General features: G+C 29.8%; 4 protein-coding genes across 8 annotated transcripts in view; 2 read left to right on the forward strand and 2 right to left on the reverse strand.

Annotated features, from left to right (window-relative positions):
• The window catches only part of LOC132904499 (follistatin-related protein 5-like), a 47,095-nt gene extending 45,609 nt beyond the window's left edge, over positions 1–1,486 (forward strand). For both annotated transcript variants that reach the window (XM_060955058.1, XM_060955068.1), the window contains exon 17: positions 29–1,486. In XM_060955058.1, coding sequence (XP_060811041.1) covers positions 29–258 — 230 coding nt within the window. In that variant the 3' untranslated portion in view covers positions 259–1,486. The remainder of the gene's footprint in view (positions 1–28) is intronic.
• On the reverse strand, positions 401–8,377 carry LOC132904483 (uncharacterized). 3 transcript variants are annotated; one of them, XM_060955045.1, is made up of 15 exons: positions 8,258–8,377; positions 7,930–8,147; positions 7,198–7,432; positions 6,943–7,052; positions 6,850–6,882; positions 6,454–6,734; positions 6,105–6,375; positions 5,289–6,016; positions 4,769–5,041; positions 3,880–4,137; positions 2,991–3,299; positions 2,673–2,890; positions 2,480–2,596; positions 2,279–2,397; positions 401–2,199 (listed from the first exon to the last, which is right to left on the reverse strand). In XM_060955045.1, the coding sequence occupies exons 3-15, from the start codon at positions 7,404–7,406 to the stop codon at positions 2,027–2,029; spliced, it is 3,099 nt and encodes a 1,032-aa protein (XP_060811028.1). In that variant the 5' UTR covers positions 7,407–7,432; positions 7,930–8,147; positions 8,258–8,377; the 3' UTR covers positions 401–2,026. The 3 variants fall into 3 exon arrangements, with proteins under 3 accessions (XP_060811028.1, XP_060811010.1, XP_060811020.1); XM_060955027.1 differs by having other exon boundaries at positions 6,850–7,052; XM_060955037.1 differs by lacking the exon at positions 7,930–8,147 and having other exon boundaries at positions 6,850–7,052; positions 8,258–8,353.
• A 455-nt stretch (positions 8,378–8,832) lies between these two features.
• Positions 8,833–13,642, forward strand: LOC132904524 (type II inositol 1,4,5-trisphosphate 5-phosphatase). Of its 2 annotated transcripts, XM_060955108.1 has the most exons (19): positions 8,833–9,016; positions 9,266–9,399; positions 9,494–9,674; positions 9,796–9,930; positions 10,016–10,131; positions 10,210–10,352; positions 10,425–10,598; positions 10,706–10,868; positions 10,951–11,129; positions 11,209–11,430; positions 11,507–11,642; positions 11,720–11,899; positions 11,960–12,056; positions 12,126–12,263; positions 12,334–12,431; positions 12,695–12,872; positions 12,951–13,078; positions 13,157–13,268; positions 13,338–13,642. In XM_060955108.1, the coding sequence occupies exons 2-19, from the start codon at positions 9,334–9,336 to the stop codon at positions 13,502–13,504; spliced, it is 2,613 nt and encodes an 870-aa protein (XP_060811091.1). In that variant the 5' UTR covers positions 8,833–9,016; positions 9,266–9,333; the 3' UTR covers positions 13,505–13,642. The 2 variants fall into 2 exon arrangements, with proteins under 2 accessions (XP_060811091.1, XP_060811081.1); XM_060955098.1 differs by lacking the exon at positions 8,833–9,016 and having other exon boundaries at positions 9,233–9,399.
• Positions 13,643–14,434: 792 nt separating this feature from the next.
• Positions 14,435–17,221, reverse strand: LOC132904557 (importin subunit alpha). Its single transcript, XM_060955179.1, has 8 exons — positions 17,071–17,221; positions 16,605–16,706; positions 16,139–16,449; positions 15,797–16,052; positions 15,590–15,728; positions 15,133–15,491; positions 14,717–15,049; positions 14,435–14,637 (listed from the first exon to the last, which is right to left on the reverse strand). Exons 2-8 carry the CDS (start codon positions 16,668–16,670, stop codon positions 14,542–14,544), a joined length of 1,560 nt encoding a protein of 519 aa, XP_060811162.1. The 5' UTR covers positions 16,671–16,706; positions 17,071–17,221; the 3' UTR covers positions 14,435–14,541.
• Positions 17,222–17,224: the final 3 nt, after the last annotated feature.

A 17,224-nucleotide genomic window follows, 5' to 3' on the forward strand; every position in this document is an offset into this window, starting at 1 on the left:
AATTTAGAACATTAATTTTTAACTATAGGTAAAGTGGAAATGATAACAGGCGTGGGTAAAGCAACGTCGCCTAATTTAACAAAATGGGGAAACCCGAATAGACCAATTGTACAAAGTGGCATATTTGGTAAATATATGGTCAGCCCATCTAGTGATGCACTATTCGTTTTAAATGGTGAAACCCGAACAATAAATTGCGAGATTGGAGGCCTGGAACATCCTGGAGCAGTGGTATGGTTTACAGTGTCTTTACATTAAACAATCGAAATTTTGACAACGATACACAGCGCGCATAGATAAAGAAAAGTAGCCAAGCACAGAAGAAACAGTGATATGTACATCACCATTTGAACAAAAGGGTAGAATAATTGTAGTTTTGTTAGGTTAGAAAAAGGAACGGTTGAAACAAATTTTGAGAAATATATTCTAACACCAACATACCATTATTAATGGTTATCGTTAAAATATCTAAAAAATTTCCGAGTACTGCTCTTCAATAATTAATGGCGTATTTTTGACACCATCGAGCAAATAAACGTTTTTGATCGTTACAATACAAATATTTATCGCGAAACATTTAACGATAAGATTTTTAATGTACATACCAAAGATCGACTTTTACATATATATTTAACGTACCTAATCATTACCCTATCGGTGGCCTTAGTTTCCCTCGATTTTGCATATCTCAATCTTTGTACTAATATATTTCTCTTTCGAATAAACTTTCGATGGCTATAAGAATACAATTACAATTCTTCCAAATAGCAATTAGAATAATGTTATTTCTTACCCAACATGTACTATAAATTATTAAAATCTAATATTATTGAATTCAATATAACAAAACAATTTAGAAATTTGGCGATTTCAATCTCTAACGGTATATTAAGTTTTTCGTTAAATAATATCAAGAGATGTTAATGTTATAGCCAAGGATTCGTCAATAACTTGTATATCGTAGCTAAACCAGTTGATTAGAAAACAAGAAACAATCACGAAATTACATAAATCGAATGAACACAAATATAATACAATATAATCACTTCGTAGTTGACAGGTTTTAACCGAAAAATTAGAACCATTTCTTTTACGAAAATTTTTACAATGACCTATCTGCCAAAGACGTATAATACAGTCATCGGGCCACAAATAGTATATTAACAACGGGTATAATGATTATGTATTATAACGCATGCGTGTGTCCATTGTACGCGTGAGAATACGAGCGCATATAACAAGTAAAATGAATACCTTGTAATAAAATTACAACAAAACTAATTTAATAAATAATCTGCAAATACAAATCCTTTTTGCTACAATGTACATGCAGATTACGAACATCTTAGCAGTCTTGTATCCATTCAGATAAAAAGGAAATAGTGATACAGTGAATGGTTACGCTCCATCGTTAAGAATCGTATTTTTAAGTGTGTCTAACCATAACGTTCGCCTTTATTCACTAATAAATTACGTCTGTTCAAAACCTCAAAGTCTACTTTAATCACCTACTGTACAAATTCGACGTATGTTTACGCACTAATCTGGTATAAATATGCTTAGTTCTTCCCAAATTATCAACTCTTCCTTGCACAACTGCTGTTTTTCACGATTAATGTCATTAACAATCTGGTAATTACACTATACCTTTCAATTCAGTAAACAATCACCGATAAAATGCACGAATTTATCCCTAGTGATAGATACAATTGACAGTCAATGAATTTCCACGTGTATATCGCGCACGCTATACCGTCTGTAAAATCTTTACTACGAATTGAACAGCATCAAATTGAATAATATAAGGAAGGAAAAGAGACACAGAGGCAGACCATGAACGAATTATTAGGAAAAATAGATCGAAAGATTTGTAAGCAGTTTTCCATTCAATATGACGTAGTTCGATCAACATATAAACGCAGCACCTTGTAAACTCTTCTCTTGATTTCCAAGTTACTCTTCTGTTTCTCACACTTTGTATATCACTGGCACTATCTATTTGCCAGTTTCTTTGTTCCAGCACTGGTTATATATTGCACGATTTTAAATTGGTCCCTTGCCGACTGTAAAAAAGTATATATGCGTTGCTAAAATCTTCCTCCTGAGGTTTTTGTTTGCTTGTAATTTCATCATTGTAGTAGTACCACATATCAGTGCGAGGATTTTTTGCGTATGCTGTATAGTGTCCAGCTGAGACCCCTTATAATACATTAACGATACATAAGAACATTTCTTACATCACTTTTAACTACGAATAAAATAAAATGAAGATATATACCTCCAAAATGACAAACGCATGCATAAAGATCGTATAAGTGCTGTCCAACGCTCAAACCAACCAAGGGAAATGTAACTTTATCGTCTAACTTCATACTAGTACACTCATAAAATACAAATCTATAATAAACAAAATAAAATTATCGTATTTTATAGAACAAATTTTATCTTTACATTGCCATACAATCAAAAGTAAACATACCGTTTCAAATATACTATAAGGAACTTGGGATATCTATGAACTGTGAGAGTTTTCGTAGCGCATCGATTTCGTTCGCATTTTGGGCAAAACCAAGGATTGTATTCGTCTAATGTTTCACTATAAAATATCATTTATTAGTTACTTGAAAAATTTGTGGAACTAGAAAATTTTAATCATTAATGATAAATTTTACCTTTGACTAAATGCTTGAAGACAATCATATAAAGACAAAGGATGATGAGGCCTTTGTTTGCTGACACTAACATGATCAATGGGTGATGCAGTCTTAGGAACCTGTTCCGTATAACGTACAGCTAGAGTATCACCATTACACAAGATTACCATACCCGTTTCGGGTACACTGCACCCTGTACAATGTGTAGTATACATACAACGAGAACAATGATGCCCCTATTAAGAAAGGTACATTCGTTAATATATTTAATTCTATATCAAAAACTATTTATATTGAGATTAATATCCACAAAAAATAATAAATAGAGATTCTAACCTGTCCTGTAACAAAATGAAGTGTATAATTTCCTTCTTGTGGTACATTTTTTCTTACAATATCATACAAGTCCTTAGCGTTTACTCTTGAAGGTAATCTTACTAAATGCGGATATCCAAAAAGTTTTGTTCCTTTACGATTGTTTGTCGTTTCATTTGTTGTATCATGTCGCAAAACCAATGGTACATTTAAGATCCTAATTGCAGGTCTTGGTCTGCCTGTTTGATCTATTTTAATAAAGGATGATGCAGTCATATAAGTTGAACACATTGGACACATTTGCGGTTCCGTTTGATTTTTGAAGTAATTCTGTTAAATTAAACATAAAATAATAACTTAGAAAGTTTACATTGTAACATGTGAGATTTAAATATGTACTTAAAGTTCAATTTTTGCAATGTGATATGATTGTTAAAGGATAATATAATACCCTCAGTATACAGCAGCTTCAGATTAGTCTGAATTGAGTTCCAAAGTATAAATCTTTTGGCTTACGGATTGTACTCAAATAGCGAATCATACGGGTTTCCATCTTTTCGTTTCCAAGTACCTCTACTTCGAGCGAAGTTTCCTGGGCTAATTGGTAACAAAAAGCTATTTCTGGTTCCCGTACGTACCCTTATGATACCGTCCGGCTAGAACGTTTATTGACTGAATCTCAGACCTTCCCGAGGTGAAAACGTGGTAACTATGTACCTTGCCTGTACACCCCTTCCGCTAGATTGAAGCTGCCGTTTTCATCATCGGGTTTACGTATTGTACCAATTACTATTACACGAATAAAGTATCAATAATAATGTAAAAAAATAAATTAATAGGAAATTTTGATCTTTTAATGCTGTTCATTCTCGCGAACATATTATAAAAATTAAGCTACAGAATAGCCTACCTCAATACAAGTATCGCACATAACAAAGTTGCAACTATTTCCGCTATGCTTTTTCAAATCTCCGTCCAATTCTTCGAGACAAATTGTACATGGAATTTCTTCTCCCATAACTGTACATTTTTGACAGGAATCAGCCTCCGTTATACGATCTCCACCACCGTCTGATACTGAAGTGTACGCATCAGGAGGTTCCGTGAGTTCAAAGGCATATATAGATCGATTTGTATCATTGATGTGTCTCAAGAGTGTATTGTCATCCTTAAATTTAAAACCTTGATGTACAATCCAACAATGACAATTCCGTCTAGTGTGATAAGTTACAGCAAACAAGATACATAATTCCCGATACCTACGGTGCAAGGGTAAAATAATATAATCGAGAAGTGATAGCCATAGTTGACCAATAACAAGAAAGTATATAACGAAAACCAAATTAAACATATATAAAAGAATACAGAAACAAAGAAATTGAATCTGTGTGATGGAATGTAGCCTCGTAACTAAACTTTACGCTACGAGAATGTTCTTCCACAACATTTACTCTTGGAGAGCAGTATCAACGATTATCGAGACTACTCGATAAGCCGTCTTCTTCACCCTCCATAATTATTCTCGCATTAACATATAGACCCACGCACCGTTTTTCATGATATGGAATAAAAGTGAACTTTATTCCTAATTAAAACAAATAACTTGATACATCCTTAAAAAACATATTGGATTAAAGGATTATTCTAGTAACCTCATTATCCAAATATCTACTAAATCTGCAGACTTCTTTGAAATACCATAAACTCACAATGGACTGACTAAACGAATAAAAATTTCTTAATATATACATACATGCAATAGGAATTAGTTAAGGAAGAGTTAAGCTCTATATGCTTACCAGAATCTTTGATATATGATTTTCTAAAACTTCGGCAAGTGCAATATTTCTTACTGCAATGTTTTCTTTGCCAAGTGTTTTTAGTAGCTCCTTCTTCAATTTCCCAATACGTGATTGCTTATTTAATGAAACAACACACTTTATAGGTTGATCACCATTTGCGGGAACATATGTAACGTTTAATTGTCTTTCCATTGCATGGGGCAGCGGTACTGATAAATACATGAAAGGTTCATATGTAACAGAAACGTGATTACATACTGCACAAACAACCTATAAAGGAAATATAACAATGAAACTTATTTCAATCTTATATATAAATAACATGTATATTTGTAATTTAAACATTATCATATATCAGCAAAATGAGACCTGCTTTTTATGCTTCGCAAAGCAAGAAGGTATAACTGCTGAAGTTTAATATAGGAAACATTTTACGGTAAAAATCAATTGTGTGTCAATTACCCCAACGCAGTCTCCATAATATGAACAAAGTATCATATATGATATAATGATTTACCTTGCTTTTAAACTGTCCCTGGAAAGTATCAACAATAATACTTCTATTAGATTTTAAATGCTTTGCCCAATGTTTGTCAGCTTCAAGCTCATCTTGTGTCTCTATAGCGCCATTTCCATAGCTTTGTGACATTCGTGTACATTGAGAACTAATGCTTCCTTGACCATCACGTTTATGATTTTTCTCTTGATCATCCAGTCTCATACGTTTCACATTACATTTTTCTAAGCCATTATCATATTCTATATCAGAACCACTTGATGCATAATCTACACCACAATTGACTTTTTGAACATTGACTTCCTTTATTCTTTTGATACTGAGAATTTTATTGTCAAAATCATGATTTTCCATTAGATTTGAATTGTCTAAAGGCATTCTACGAACATTTTCCTTTGGAAATTTTTGAGAATCATAATGAATCTCATTATTACATTCTTGTTGTGTTACTAAAAAGTTTGCATTGCTAGTTTTCGCTTCTTTATGAATATCATAAAGACCATGATATTTTGGTACATTTTTCGAAAGTTCGATTAATGTTTCCAGCCTTAACGAAGGTGTAACTTCACTTTTTTTTTCATCAACTTCATTGTGAATAAACGTACTTGACTTTGCTTCAACAGTTTCATCAGAATCAAGTGTTTCTTCATCATCTTCACCATCGTTCAAAGGCGATCCTCGTGGCGAATTTGCAATACTATCTAATTCACCTATTGGTGAACCTAAATCTAAAATCAATTAATCTTTATAATTTCTGTGTACGTACCATGTATATAATTTTTACTTATTATAAATCTATATTAAGTATATCTTTACCTCTTGGTGAACCTGCCATAGTAACATTAGGGCTATTTGGACATTCTGGTGATGGTAAGCAATCATACATTTCCAATATATCCGTATTACAATTGGAATTACTAGTGGCAGTGACTGGGGACATCATTTTCCCATTTGAATTTTCAATTGAATTAATAGAGTTGGCAGTGGTTGTAGATGAAGGAGTTTGACAATTTTTTGTACACTTTGCTGTATTCATTTGTTCATGTAAAGAATCCAGTAAAAGTGCAAGAAATTCTTGACAATCATGCTGTAGATTATTATTCATAATAATTATTTAAATTATTCAATAATAATTAAACAATCTATAAAAATATCTTATAATTACCTGTCTATTGTCTTTAAATTGTGAATGATACGCGCCTAATGTCTGTTTAAATTCAGTAGGCCTAAGGACACTATATTTCCCAGACCACATTTTGCCAAGAAGTACGCTAAAATGTGCCATCAATGATCCTGGAGGAGGTAGTTTTTCCCCCCTCTGCTGTAAATCCAAAAAATGTCGCAGGACAGGTGGTGTTGCAGTCAAACATTGCAAACCAGCAGCCATAAAGCAAGTATTACCAAGATTACGAAGACCACATACTCCAGCACGTAAAACTACATCTTCTATAACATAGAAACACACAAAAATATTACTTATTCAATAAACTTAATAAAGAAATTCGTTTCAAAATGAAACTATTAGAAGTATATACATAAGTACATAAAATTTTATACACACCCATGGGAGAATCATCTTGAGAATCTCCACCTTCTGAAAACAAATTATTTAGAGCTGGAGTACCGGGAGGTAAAAATGGGCCATATTCTATACCAGTTCCGCTATCACCAATAGGATCTGCACCAACATCTGTGAAATCATTTAAACCAGGTGGTGGTGGAAGTGGAATAGCATAATCTGATGTAGAACTATTTGCTTCAGTCCTATAACAAAAATGTTGATGTATACCAATATGATTTGTTATATACAGCAATATTATATTATATATATATATATATATATATATAATAATATATATATATATATATATATATATATATATATTTGAACAAGTAATATTAATGATACCATGTATCTTCTATGCCCATATTAACTTCTGAAGAGAGCAGTTTATCCTCTTGAAGAGTTAGAGTATGATCTAAAGAAGACGTTAGTGGACTGAGACCAGTAGAATCTAACACCTCTGATATCTCTGCTACTTCAGGCAGATAAAAGATTTCAGACGATCCAATCATTGAAATATTTTCTACTTCTGAGACATCCACCTTATTGTCCATTCAGATAGTAAAATAGCAAGTGTTACCTAAAAGTATAATTATTACAAAAGAAAGAAACAATGTACATTTGTTAAAATCAACATTATATCTTCTTCTAACATAAATACGTTTTGTTCAAAAAGTTTTTCCATATTAATACTTTTTAAAATAATAAAAGCTTACATTTGTCTTAATAAAAATTCATGAAGTTAATAATTTATATGTATAACAAATACAAACCTAATATATATGAAAGTATAAATACGTAATACTATAAAATATTAAAATACAGAGTACATTTACTAGAAACAAAAAGGTTTTATAAGATTTATTTGTTGCTTTGTTTTTCTTCTATTTTTTTTCTTTTTTTTTTTTTTTGTTAATATAACATGCATTACTTAAGTATGTTTTATATACTATAAAATTAACGATAAATAAACATGAACGAACATTACATGAAAACATAAATGCCATTTCAAACTAGACTTTTGCAAATTATATTATATTACATAAAATCATCGAACAATACTTAAATCATCCTAACCTAAGACGTCGGGAACGATTACCGCGAATTCTTTGGCGTCCTATTCTTGTAAGCCGGAAAACTCCTTGAGGAACAATTATTATCGGTAACTGGATTTTTTTGTTTTTTATGAGTAAGATTATGTTATATTCGCTAGTACACTGATCAATATGGAAGAAACTGAATTCTATAGTCTATAAAAGTACAACTAGACCTTGCCCACTCAAATCGTAATCATCCTGTAATGTTGTAATACCATAAATTCGATACAAATTTACACAAAAAAACCATACAATTTCATATTTAATATGAGTGCATAAAAGAAAAAACAAAAACAATATTCACTTACATTGCAGAAAATCCACTTTCTTCTTCGTGAAGTATCTATACCGCCATTGCAGTAAACGGCATGGTCAATGGATGCGTTAAAAAAGAAAGATTTACCTACGGCGCTTCAGGAAGTTGGCATATTTTCTAATTTATAATGTAGGTACTTCCTGCTTCCTAGGGAAATTTCATTTGCGCGCCTAAAATTGTATTTTACATTTGATAAAAGTTCTCGTTTCTACAAAAAATTATTTCATGAAAGACGATGTGGATATATCGAAAAACAATACATATTCCTTTTACTTCAAAAGAATTATATCTAATTATATATATAAGTAAACAAATTATACAGATACATATGTAAAATGTAAATATTTTAATAATGTTTTATTTTATATAAATAATTTAGAAGATCTAACTAGATCTAACTGATTTTGACAAGTTTAATGAGAAATCCTTTTATCTTTCTTTTATCTCATGGAAACACTCCATTTGTGTATACACATTTTCATTGACGAATATATGTATATACAACACCCATACACATATTGAAACTAAGAAAGCTATATATCTACTGATTTCTTTGACACACACGAGGGAAACAAATTTAATCATGTCTAATGTCAATTATCGTACTTTGTCACTCCTTTCTCTTCAGTGATAAATTAAACTATATAGTATAAATTAATTAGTAATTGTACTGTAACATATTTTTAAAAAATATAGCAGTCTATATGAAAAAAATGCAATGATAGCTGAGTTTTAGTATAAATAAGATAAGGTAATGTTTGATCTAGAAAGAAAATAACATTTTATGACGAAAATTCGTTAATAAAAAATAATCATTTTATTTAGTTTTAAGAAAATTATATTATTAATACTATTAAGGTTATTTTGATTCATTACTATTAGTATAAACAACCATGTACATTATTCTTATTGCCGCTCTTATTAGACATAATAATAATAATAAATAAATCTTTGATGGAATTAAATTATAATTTCATTAATATTTTACATTTATATGAAGAGTATTCATCCACCACAAGGATTTTTTATTAAGTCTTTCAAGGAATAGATAATACTTTATTGATAAAAATGTCATCATCAGAACAATCAATGATTGTACAATCGAAATTTGTCTCAGGGGAGACTGTAATAATTGTATCCTTTTATTAAAAAGCAGAATTATTGTCTCTTGTGTTTTTAAAGAATATATATAAGATATATATTTATAAAACCTTAATTATTTATAAAGGCAATGGATGCATCATTGATACAAGGTTGGGTTAAAGCTGCACGAATTATAGCACTTCTTAACAAGGGAACCACTCATGCATTGGTTATTTTAATTACTTCAAGAACACCTCCTCAAGTTTATAGTGATCTTACCATAGAAAGAGTATTGCCTATTGATCAAGATTTTAAATGTAATATAAGTATGTAATTTTATTTAATTATTTACATGTTTAATAATCAATTTATAAGTAATTACAAGTTATAGTTGAACTAAAACTATTATAATATTTTATCTACAATTTATCAAATTTCATTTATTAGATACTGATGAAAAACAACAAGATGGTTTAGATGTTTATCTGAATGTTACATCAAGGAAATTACACCTTGTATTTGAAATGAGGCCTGGAGTAGCAACTAGCTCCTTAGTGTCTGAGATATTTAGGGCTATAGAAGGTAATCATGTTATTTATCATTTAATTTTATATTATCAACAATATTTTTCTATTAATAGTTAATATATGTTTTTTAATCATTATAGTATATCAAAAAACCAAGAATTCAGCATCAGAATTTTTATGGGTTCAAAAATTGACAGGAAATACACGTAATTTAAGTTCTAATACCAATGAAGAAATACAAGATAATACCGATCCTGTTAGTAGTTATACTAATTTTTATTGTAATGACATTTTTTAGAAATTAATAATGGAAATTTTAAAATATTCTTTATAGTTGGTAGATTTAGAAAGTCCAGTTTTAGTTGTAACAAGACGCAGCATTGCTTCTGGCAAATCACCAGTAGCTGCCAGAGAATCAGCAGTACGATATCAAATGGCATGCAAAGAAGATGATTATACATACAGTAAAACATTTCGGTTTGTTTTATTTTCTTTATATATTAAATATAAAATATTTCTATTTGTCAGTCTATAACCAATTTATTATAGTATATTTATTGGTACATGGAATGTAAATGGCCAACCACCAAATGGTATTAAATTGCATGAGTGGTTGAGTTATGATAAAACACCTCCTGATGTATATGCAATTGGATTTCAAGAATTAGATTTAACTAAAGAAGCATTTCTTTTTAATGATACCCCAAGAGAAGAAGAGTGGAGGTATACAATTTATAAGAAAATATTTATGTTTTTATAATTATTTAAAAATATTATTGAACAGTACATCAATGTTATTATTGCTATTTGTGCTATTAATATTTTTATAGGCAAGTTGTAGCAAAATCTCTTCATCCAGATGGTGTGTATGAACAAGTAGCTATTGTGAGATTAGTCGGTATGATGTTACTTATATATGCTTTACATGGTCATATACCTTATATAAAAGATGTATCAGTTGATACAGTAGGTACTGGTATCATGGGTAAAATGGTAATATTTATCATGTTTTGTAAATGATTAAACAGTTCAAAATTCAATATGTGTGGTATTATAGCAATTTAAATCTTATCAGGGTAACAAAGGAGGCGTAGCAGTAAGCTGCTCTATTCACAATACATCGATTTGTTTTGTTAATGCTCATTTAGCAGCACATTGCGAAGAATATGAAAGACGAAATCAAGATTATGCAGATATATGTGCGCGATTATCTTTTGCAAAATATGTTCCACCTAAAAGTTTTAAAGATCATGAGTAAGTGTTTTATTCAAATATTGTTTCAGAGTATAGATCAACAGAAGTATATTTAAAAACACAAAAATTTTTAATATAGTCAGATCTATTGGTTAGGAGACCTGAATTACCGAATAACAGAAATGGATGTTCTAGCTGCTAAACAACATATAGATGCAGAAAACTATGCTCCTATCTTAGCTTTAGATCAATTAGGTCAACAACGACGATTAGGCCGTGTTTTACAAGGATTTCAAGAAGCAGAAATTACGTTTAAACCAACATATAAATATGACCCAGGCACCGATAATTGGGACTCAAGGTTTCACAATTACATTTTCAATTTTTCTTTTTGTATTTAAAAACTTTTCATTGAGCATAAATGTATATAATCACAGTGAGAAAGGTAGAGCTCCAGCATGGTGTGATCGTATACTATGGAAAGGAGAAGCGATTACATCAATAGATTATAAAAGTCATCCTGAATTAAAAATTTCAGATCATAAACCCGTCAGTGCAATTTTTGATTCTCAGGTAAATATAAATATTTTTTAATAATATATAAATCATATATTCTTGAGCTTTATATTTTTATGTCTAAAAATTTATAGATTAGGATCATAGATATGACAAAATATCGTAAGATTCATGAAGAAGTTATGAAAAAACTTGATAAGTTAGAAAATGAATTTTTACCACAAGTAATGGTTGATACAACAGAAATCATATTTGATACTTTGAAATTTCTTGAACCTAGCAGTAAAGAACTTATTATTGCTAATACTGGTCAGGTAAATAAATTTTTTAAACTTATACACTTATTGTGTATATAATAATTATACTGTTCATAGGTACCAGTTCAATTCGAATTCATAAAAAAATTAGGCGATGCTAGTTATTGTAAAGATTGGCTGGATATAGAACCATTTAAAGGTTTTATAAAACCAGGTATGATTTTTTCCTTTTTTTCTTAACCTGATTAGATGTTTTATAATTCTATTTATACATTATATTTAGGAGAGAAATGTGATACTAGATTCGAAATATATGTCGACAAAAAATCGGCATGTAAATTAAATTCTGGAGAAGATAAATTATATGATATTTTAATTTTACATCTTGAGGGAGGAAAGGATATATTCATAACTGTTACAGGTAGCAATACTTTTAGTCGCTACTACATTGCTTTTAAGAAACAAAAAGGCAGATTGTATCATTTTCTTAGGTACTTATGAAAGAAGCTGTTTTGGATCTTCAATGGAAGCTTTAGTTCACATTCCAGTACCAATTAGAGAAATTCCTATCGGTAGATTAATGGAACTCGTAAGCGTATTACATATATATATAAATTATATACATAGGATATCCTATTTAAATTAATTCAATTGATGCTGCTGGTCATTTGGAAAATTTTTTTACATCAAATTATGTGTCCTTTCAAATCGTTCAATTTTGATCTGAAATATCTTTTAATATCATCAACAGTTTCCAAGATATTTGAATGGTATAATTTAAATGGGGCATCCTGTATATAAAACTAAAATACTACAGTTAAGTTAATATTACTTTATTTCATCAAATTGTAGGAAAATAATAAAAATCTTTCTCAAGAACCATATGCTATACCTAAAGAAATATGGTTATTAGTTGACAGATTGTATCGACATGGTATAAAAACGACGGGGCTTTTTGAGACACCCGGACTTCCCAGTGAAATTATAGCAATAAGAGATTGGCTAGACAATTGGAGCCAAGATCCAATGCGTATCCTAATCTAAATATCTAACTTACAATCTTATACATTATTATAAATATAATTCTGATTCCTTAACTTCTACAAAGCTGGTAGCGTACATTCAGTTGCAGAAGCATTACTTTTACTTTTAGAATCTACAGCAGAACCTTTAATCCCGTATAATCTTCATAGTGTATGCTTATCCGCAGCAACAAATTATTTACAGTGCAAACAGGTATGTAAATCTATAATTTTTTAAGAGAAGATAATGCTATATGTTATGTTCCTTATTATTTAAAATATTTTGTCGTAGATTGTAATGCAACTTCCAGAAATAAGGAGAACAGTTTTTGTTTATATTTGTTATTTTTTGCAAGAATTATTAAATCATACTCAAGATAATGAATTGGATGCCAAAACCCTCGGTAAGGCTCTACACTATATTATTTATTGCTATGATTAATAAACTTATTTGTTATTCATTTATATTGTAGCAACAATATTTGGATCAATTTTTTTAAGAGACCCACCGAGAAGTAGATGTGATAGAAATCAAAGTAGTCGTACTCAGATCGTCCAAGCAACAATTGACCGAAAAAAAGCTGCATTTGTTTATCACTTTTTAGTAAATGATCAAAGTGACTTTATTCTTGGCCGATAGTAATATTTAAAACTTAAAAACAAGTATTTATTAAATGCAATGCAGCTAATGCAAATTTTAAACGAAATAAAATGTTTTGTTTAGGAGAAAATAATTTTATAGGTAGCAGCATGTTAAATAAATATTTTATGACATTAATATTTCTATAATAGTACTTAACAATTATGCGAACAAAATTTTTATAATGAAATAATGCACGTATATAAACAACTTGCCAATCCAGAAACGTTTTAGATGAATACATCGTGTGCTTACATGACATACTCCTATAATCAGATAAGTAAGAAATTCATATTATAATTTCATCTAGTCTTTGTAGCCTAAAACGGTTAAGTATGTATTATACATGACTTTATTTATAGCAAGAAATCGTATTGACTTAAGTTAATTTTATATCAGCTTGTAATTATTATTGAATATTTAGAACTATGACACTGAATATATAAACTACTTGTTCAACGCTTATGACTGTATTATATAAGATTATTTAGAACTACACTATCAATACGTGTTAACTTTTGTATCAAAGTTTTATTAAAAAATACATATAAATTGTAATGTATATAAGTAATGTAGTTCATAATATTTTATAGACACATAATTTAATAAATCACGACAATTACATATATTATAAAAAAACATGAAAATAATTCATACATAAAATTTAAACAATGATTAAATACAAAAATTAATGTTTCAACACATGTGTATTGTAAATTTGAAAAAAAGACAAAACATTAAAATGATTTTAGAATATCGCAAAATACATAATTCATACATTACAGAATATTCTGAAATTAATACCAGGAATGATAAATAGCGAGCCCTACTAAAAGGAAAAGTAAAAACAAGTAACTTGAAAGTTATATATAGAGAGGAACATTAATTGGAAATTGATGTCCAATAAAGCATTGTGAAAGAGACAGAAAATTCGTTTTTAATGTTCATTTTCAACGACAAAAGGATGTAAAACTATTTACAAAATGAACTGAAACACACACTAGTATATTAAATGACGTAAAACTGATTAAGGGGTTTTAAAAATTGAATCCGCTCTGTGCAGTTTCAGTTGTTTTAAATTCCAATTGACCATCAGTTACTGTAGATGTTGCCAATGTTGATTCTTGTGCCTCCTATAAAAAAATCTTTTTATATGATATACAAGTATAGTTATTGGTAATTAAATACTAAATTTTTTATAAATTTTCTTACAGGTTCTGAGAAGAAAGTATCTATCATTGCAGTAGCTTTTTGATATACTTGTTCTACTTCATGATGCTGTAAAGCTTCTAATTTATCCAAACCTCCAACTTCTTCTATCAAAATGGCTACTCTATCAACCTCTCCCATTTTTTCTGCTGCACTGCAGATGTTACTTAAACCATCAAGAACAACAATTATTGTTTTCCAATCTTTAGCTTCCAAAAGATTGCAAAATGGCCCAAGCACTCCCAACTGTACTAATTGGGCTAATTGTTGTACTGATCCACCTGATGTCAAATTTGTTACTGCCCATGCTGCTTCCTTTTGAGATTTAAAATCTCCCTAAAAAATAAAATATTTAGTTATAATTAAATACATTATAATACTCTTAATAATTAATTAGTTAAAAAACATAATTTACTTACACACTCTAAAACATGTATCAAAGGTGGTAACAATGCAGCATTTATAACTTCTTGAATTTGTTCCATGTTTCCAGCAGTAATGTTACTGATAGTCCATGCTGCCTCTTTAACAATATTGAGACGATGATGTTGTAGCAATAAACCCAAATATTGTAAACCACCTGCTTGTATTATCGCATCTGTTTGCGCATCATTGCCTGTAACTATATTTCCAACAGACCGAAGTGCTGGTGTTAAGACTGTCACTTCAGTTGAACCGAGTAATTGTACAAGTTTTGGAATAACCCCACAATCAACGACTGCTTGTATTTTATCGTTAGGACCATCAGTTAGATATGAAAGAGCCCAGCAAGCATCAGCTATAGTGAAAAACTTGTTTATAATTACAAGATTTAGATTTAGATTTATATTTATAATTAAAAATGCAGCAAATGTTAAATAAATATAATCAATTTACCAAGTATGTCTTTGTCACTATTGCTAAGTAAACGATTTAGCACTGGCAGAGCGGTTCTCACAACATCAAATGGAGGTGGAGGATTTTTATTACGACACAAATTTGATAATGACCAAACAATGTTACGTGTAAATGTTATCTGTAATGATAACAAGCTTAATAATACTATTATATCTTCATTAAAATAAATATCTATATTGTACATACAGAAGTGTCAGGCTTAATTAACTCTAATAAAAGTGGCATAGCATCAGCTCCAAGAACAAGATCTCGAGCCATTGCTCCATCTCCAGCAATGTTTCCAAGTGCCCATACTGCTTGTTCAGCAACATTAGGTGATGCAGATTTAAGTAATGCAACCAATTTTGGTATAGCACCATGTTTAACAACAGCAAAAGTTTGTTCTGATGTACCAGATGCTACATTCGTTAAAGCCCATGCTGCCTCAAATTGCAATGCAGTGCTACAAATATTTAATATAAATAATGCTCTACATATACACTGAATAAGATTAAAACAAAATTATTATATATATATATATATATATACTTGTGATGATAATCCAAAAATTCAACACATAGTGGAACAATTCCACCCTCTATCATATTATCTACAGGTGGACTTTTTTCCCGGCTTAACATTTTTCTACATGTTTGCGTTGCTTGAAGTCGAATTGTTTCATCCAAAGATTGCATGCCATTAACAATTTCATCTATAGTTGAAAGAAGTGAATGATCACTTTCACTCACAGAGCTTTGTGATTCTTTGCCTATATTTAAATTTCGTCGTTTTAATAACTGTTCATCTTTCCTAGCTTTACGTAATTCCACTGATATTTCATTTCTTCTTCTACGTGCTTCCTATAATAGTAATTTGTACAACATTGCATAAAACAATAATTCAAAAATTCATTCTTACATATATGGAATATATTTGTTCATTAAAGAATGTAACATAATATTTTATATATTTTTATAAATTATATGTTTTATAAATATATAATTGATTAACTTACTTCATGTTTATAATTGAATTTAAAATTAGCTTTACGACTATGGCAATCAGCTTCTGGCGCAGGCATTTTCGTATCTTAAGCAAATTAGATCTAAATTTTCTTCTGTAAAAATATAAGTAGTATGAATCGCTAACGTATGCAATTAAAAAATAGGATGTAACTTTTAATAAAATTCTACAATATATAATTATAAGAATATGAAGTTTGTTCTTTCCCACCTACTAATTATATACGTAATGACTTCGGCGTAATTGCATGTAATGATCGTGATATCCTGTCAGATAGACTAGTATAAATGCGAGCACTGTATTATATTGCAAATCGCATTAAAATATTACGCTAAATATTTTGAATCTATGTTTCCTAACGGTTATTTACTATCTTTTTTCAGTTCTTTCCAACGTTATATGACATCTATCTACAGTGTAATTTTAAGTATATGTTAAAGTTGAAAAATTTCACTTACTGAAAGTATGTCAATAAATATTAAGATATGCAGAATAAAAGATGGTTTATCGAACACTTCATGAACCGATCGCGACCCGCGCGTTAAAGCTACAATGGCTGCTAAAGAATTTTCTTTGTACTTAGAACCTGTTGCTGTTAATCGAAGGACGTAA

The sequence above is a fragment of the Bombus pascuorum genome, chromosome 1, assembly GCF_905332965.1.
Source record: "Bombus pascuorum chromosome 1, iyBomPasc1.1, whole genome shotgun sequence".
Classification (NCBI taxonomy): domain Eukaryota; kingdom Metazoa; phylum Arthropoda; class Insecta; order Hymenoptera; family Apidae; genus Bombus; species Bombus pascuorum.

What these genes read in the sequence shown, in the direction of transcription:
- LOC132904483 (XM_060955027.1), bottom strand. Translation starts at nt 7,406, where the DNA reads ATGGACAATAAGGTGGATGTCTCAGAAGTAGAAAATATTTCAATGATT. An exon ending in CTTCAAGCATTTAGTCAAAG is followed by an intron (nt 2,597 to 2,672) that starts GTAAAATTTATC and finishes GATATTTTATAG; the next exon opens with TGAAACATTAGACGAATACA. An exon ending in CTTATAGTATATTTGAAACG is followed by an intron (nt 2,398 to 2,479) that starts GTATGTTTACTT and finishes TGTTTATTATAG; the next exon opens with ATTTGTATTTTATGAGTGTA.
- LOC132904557 (XM_060955179.1), bottom strand. Translation starts at nt 16,670, where the DNA reads ATGCCTGCGCCAGAAGCTGATTGCCATAGTCGTAAAGCTAATTTTAAA. An exon ending in TAATTAAGCCTGACACTTCT is followed by an intron (nt 15,729 to 15,796) that starts GTATGTACAATA and finishes TTATCATTACAG; the next exon opens with ATAACATTTACACGTAACAT. An exon ending in TAGTGACAAAGACATACTTG is followed by an intron (nt 15,492 to 15,589) that starts GTAAATTGATTA and finishes TTTTCACTATAG; the next exon opens with CTGATGCTTGCTGGGCTCTT.
- LOC132904524 (XM_060955108.1), top strand. Translation starts at nt 9,334, where the DNA reads ATGTCATCATCAGAACAATCAATGATTGTACAATCGAAATTTGTCTCA. An exon ending in CAGGGGAGACTGTAATAATT is followed by an intron (nt 9,400 to 9,493) that starts GTATCCTTTTAT and finishes TTATTTATAAAG; the next exon opens with GCAATGGATGCATCATTGAT. An exon ending in ATTATTTACAGTGCAAACAG is followed by an intron (nt 13,079 to 13,156) that starts GTATGTAAATCT and finishes ATTTTGTCGTAG; the next exon opens with ATTGTAATGCAACTTCCAGA.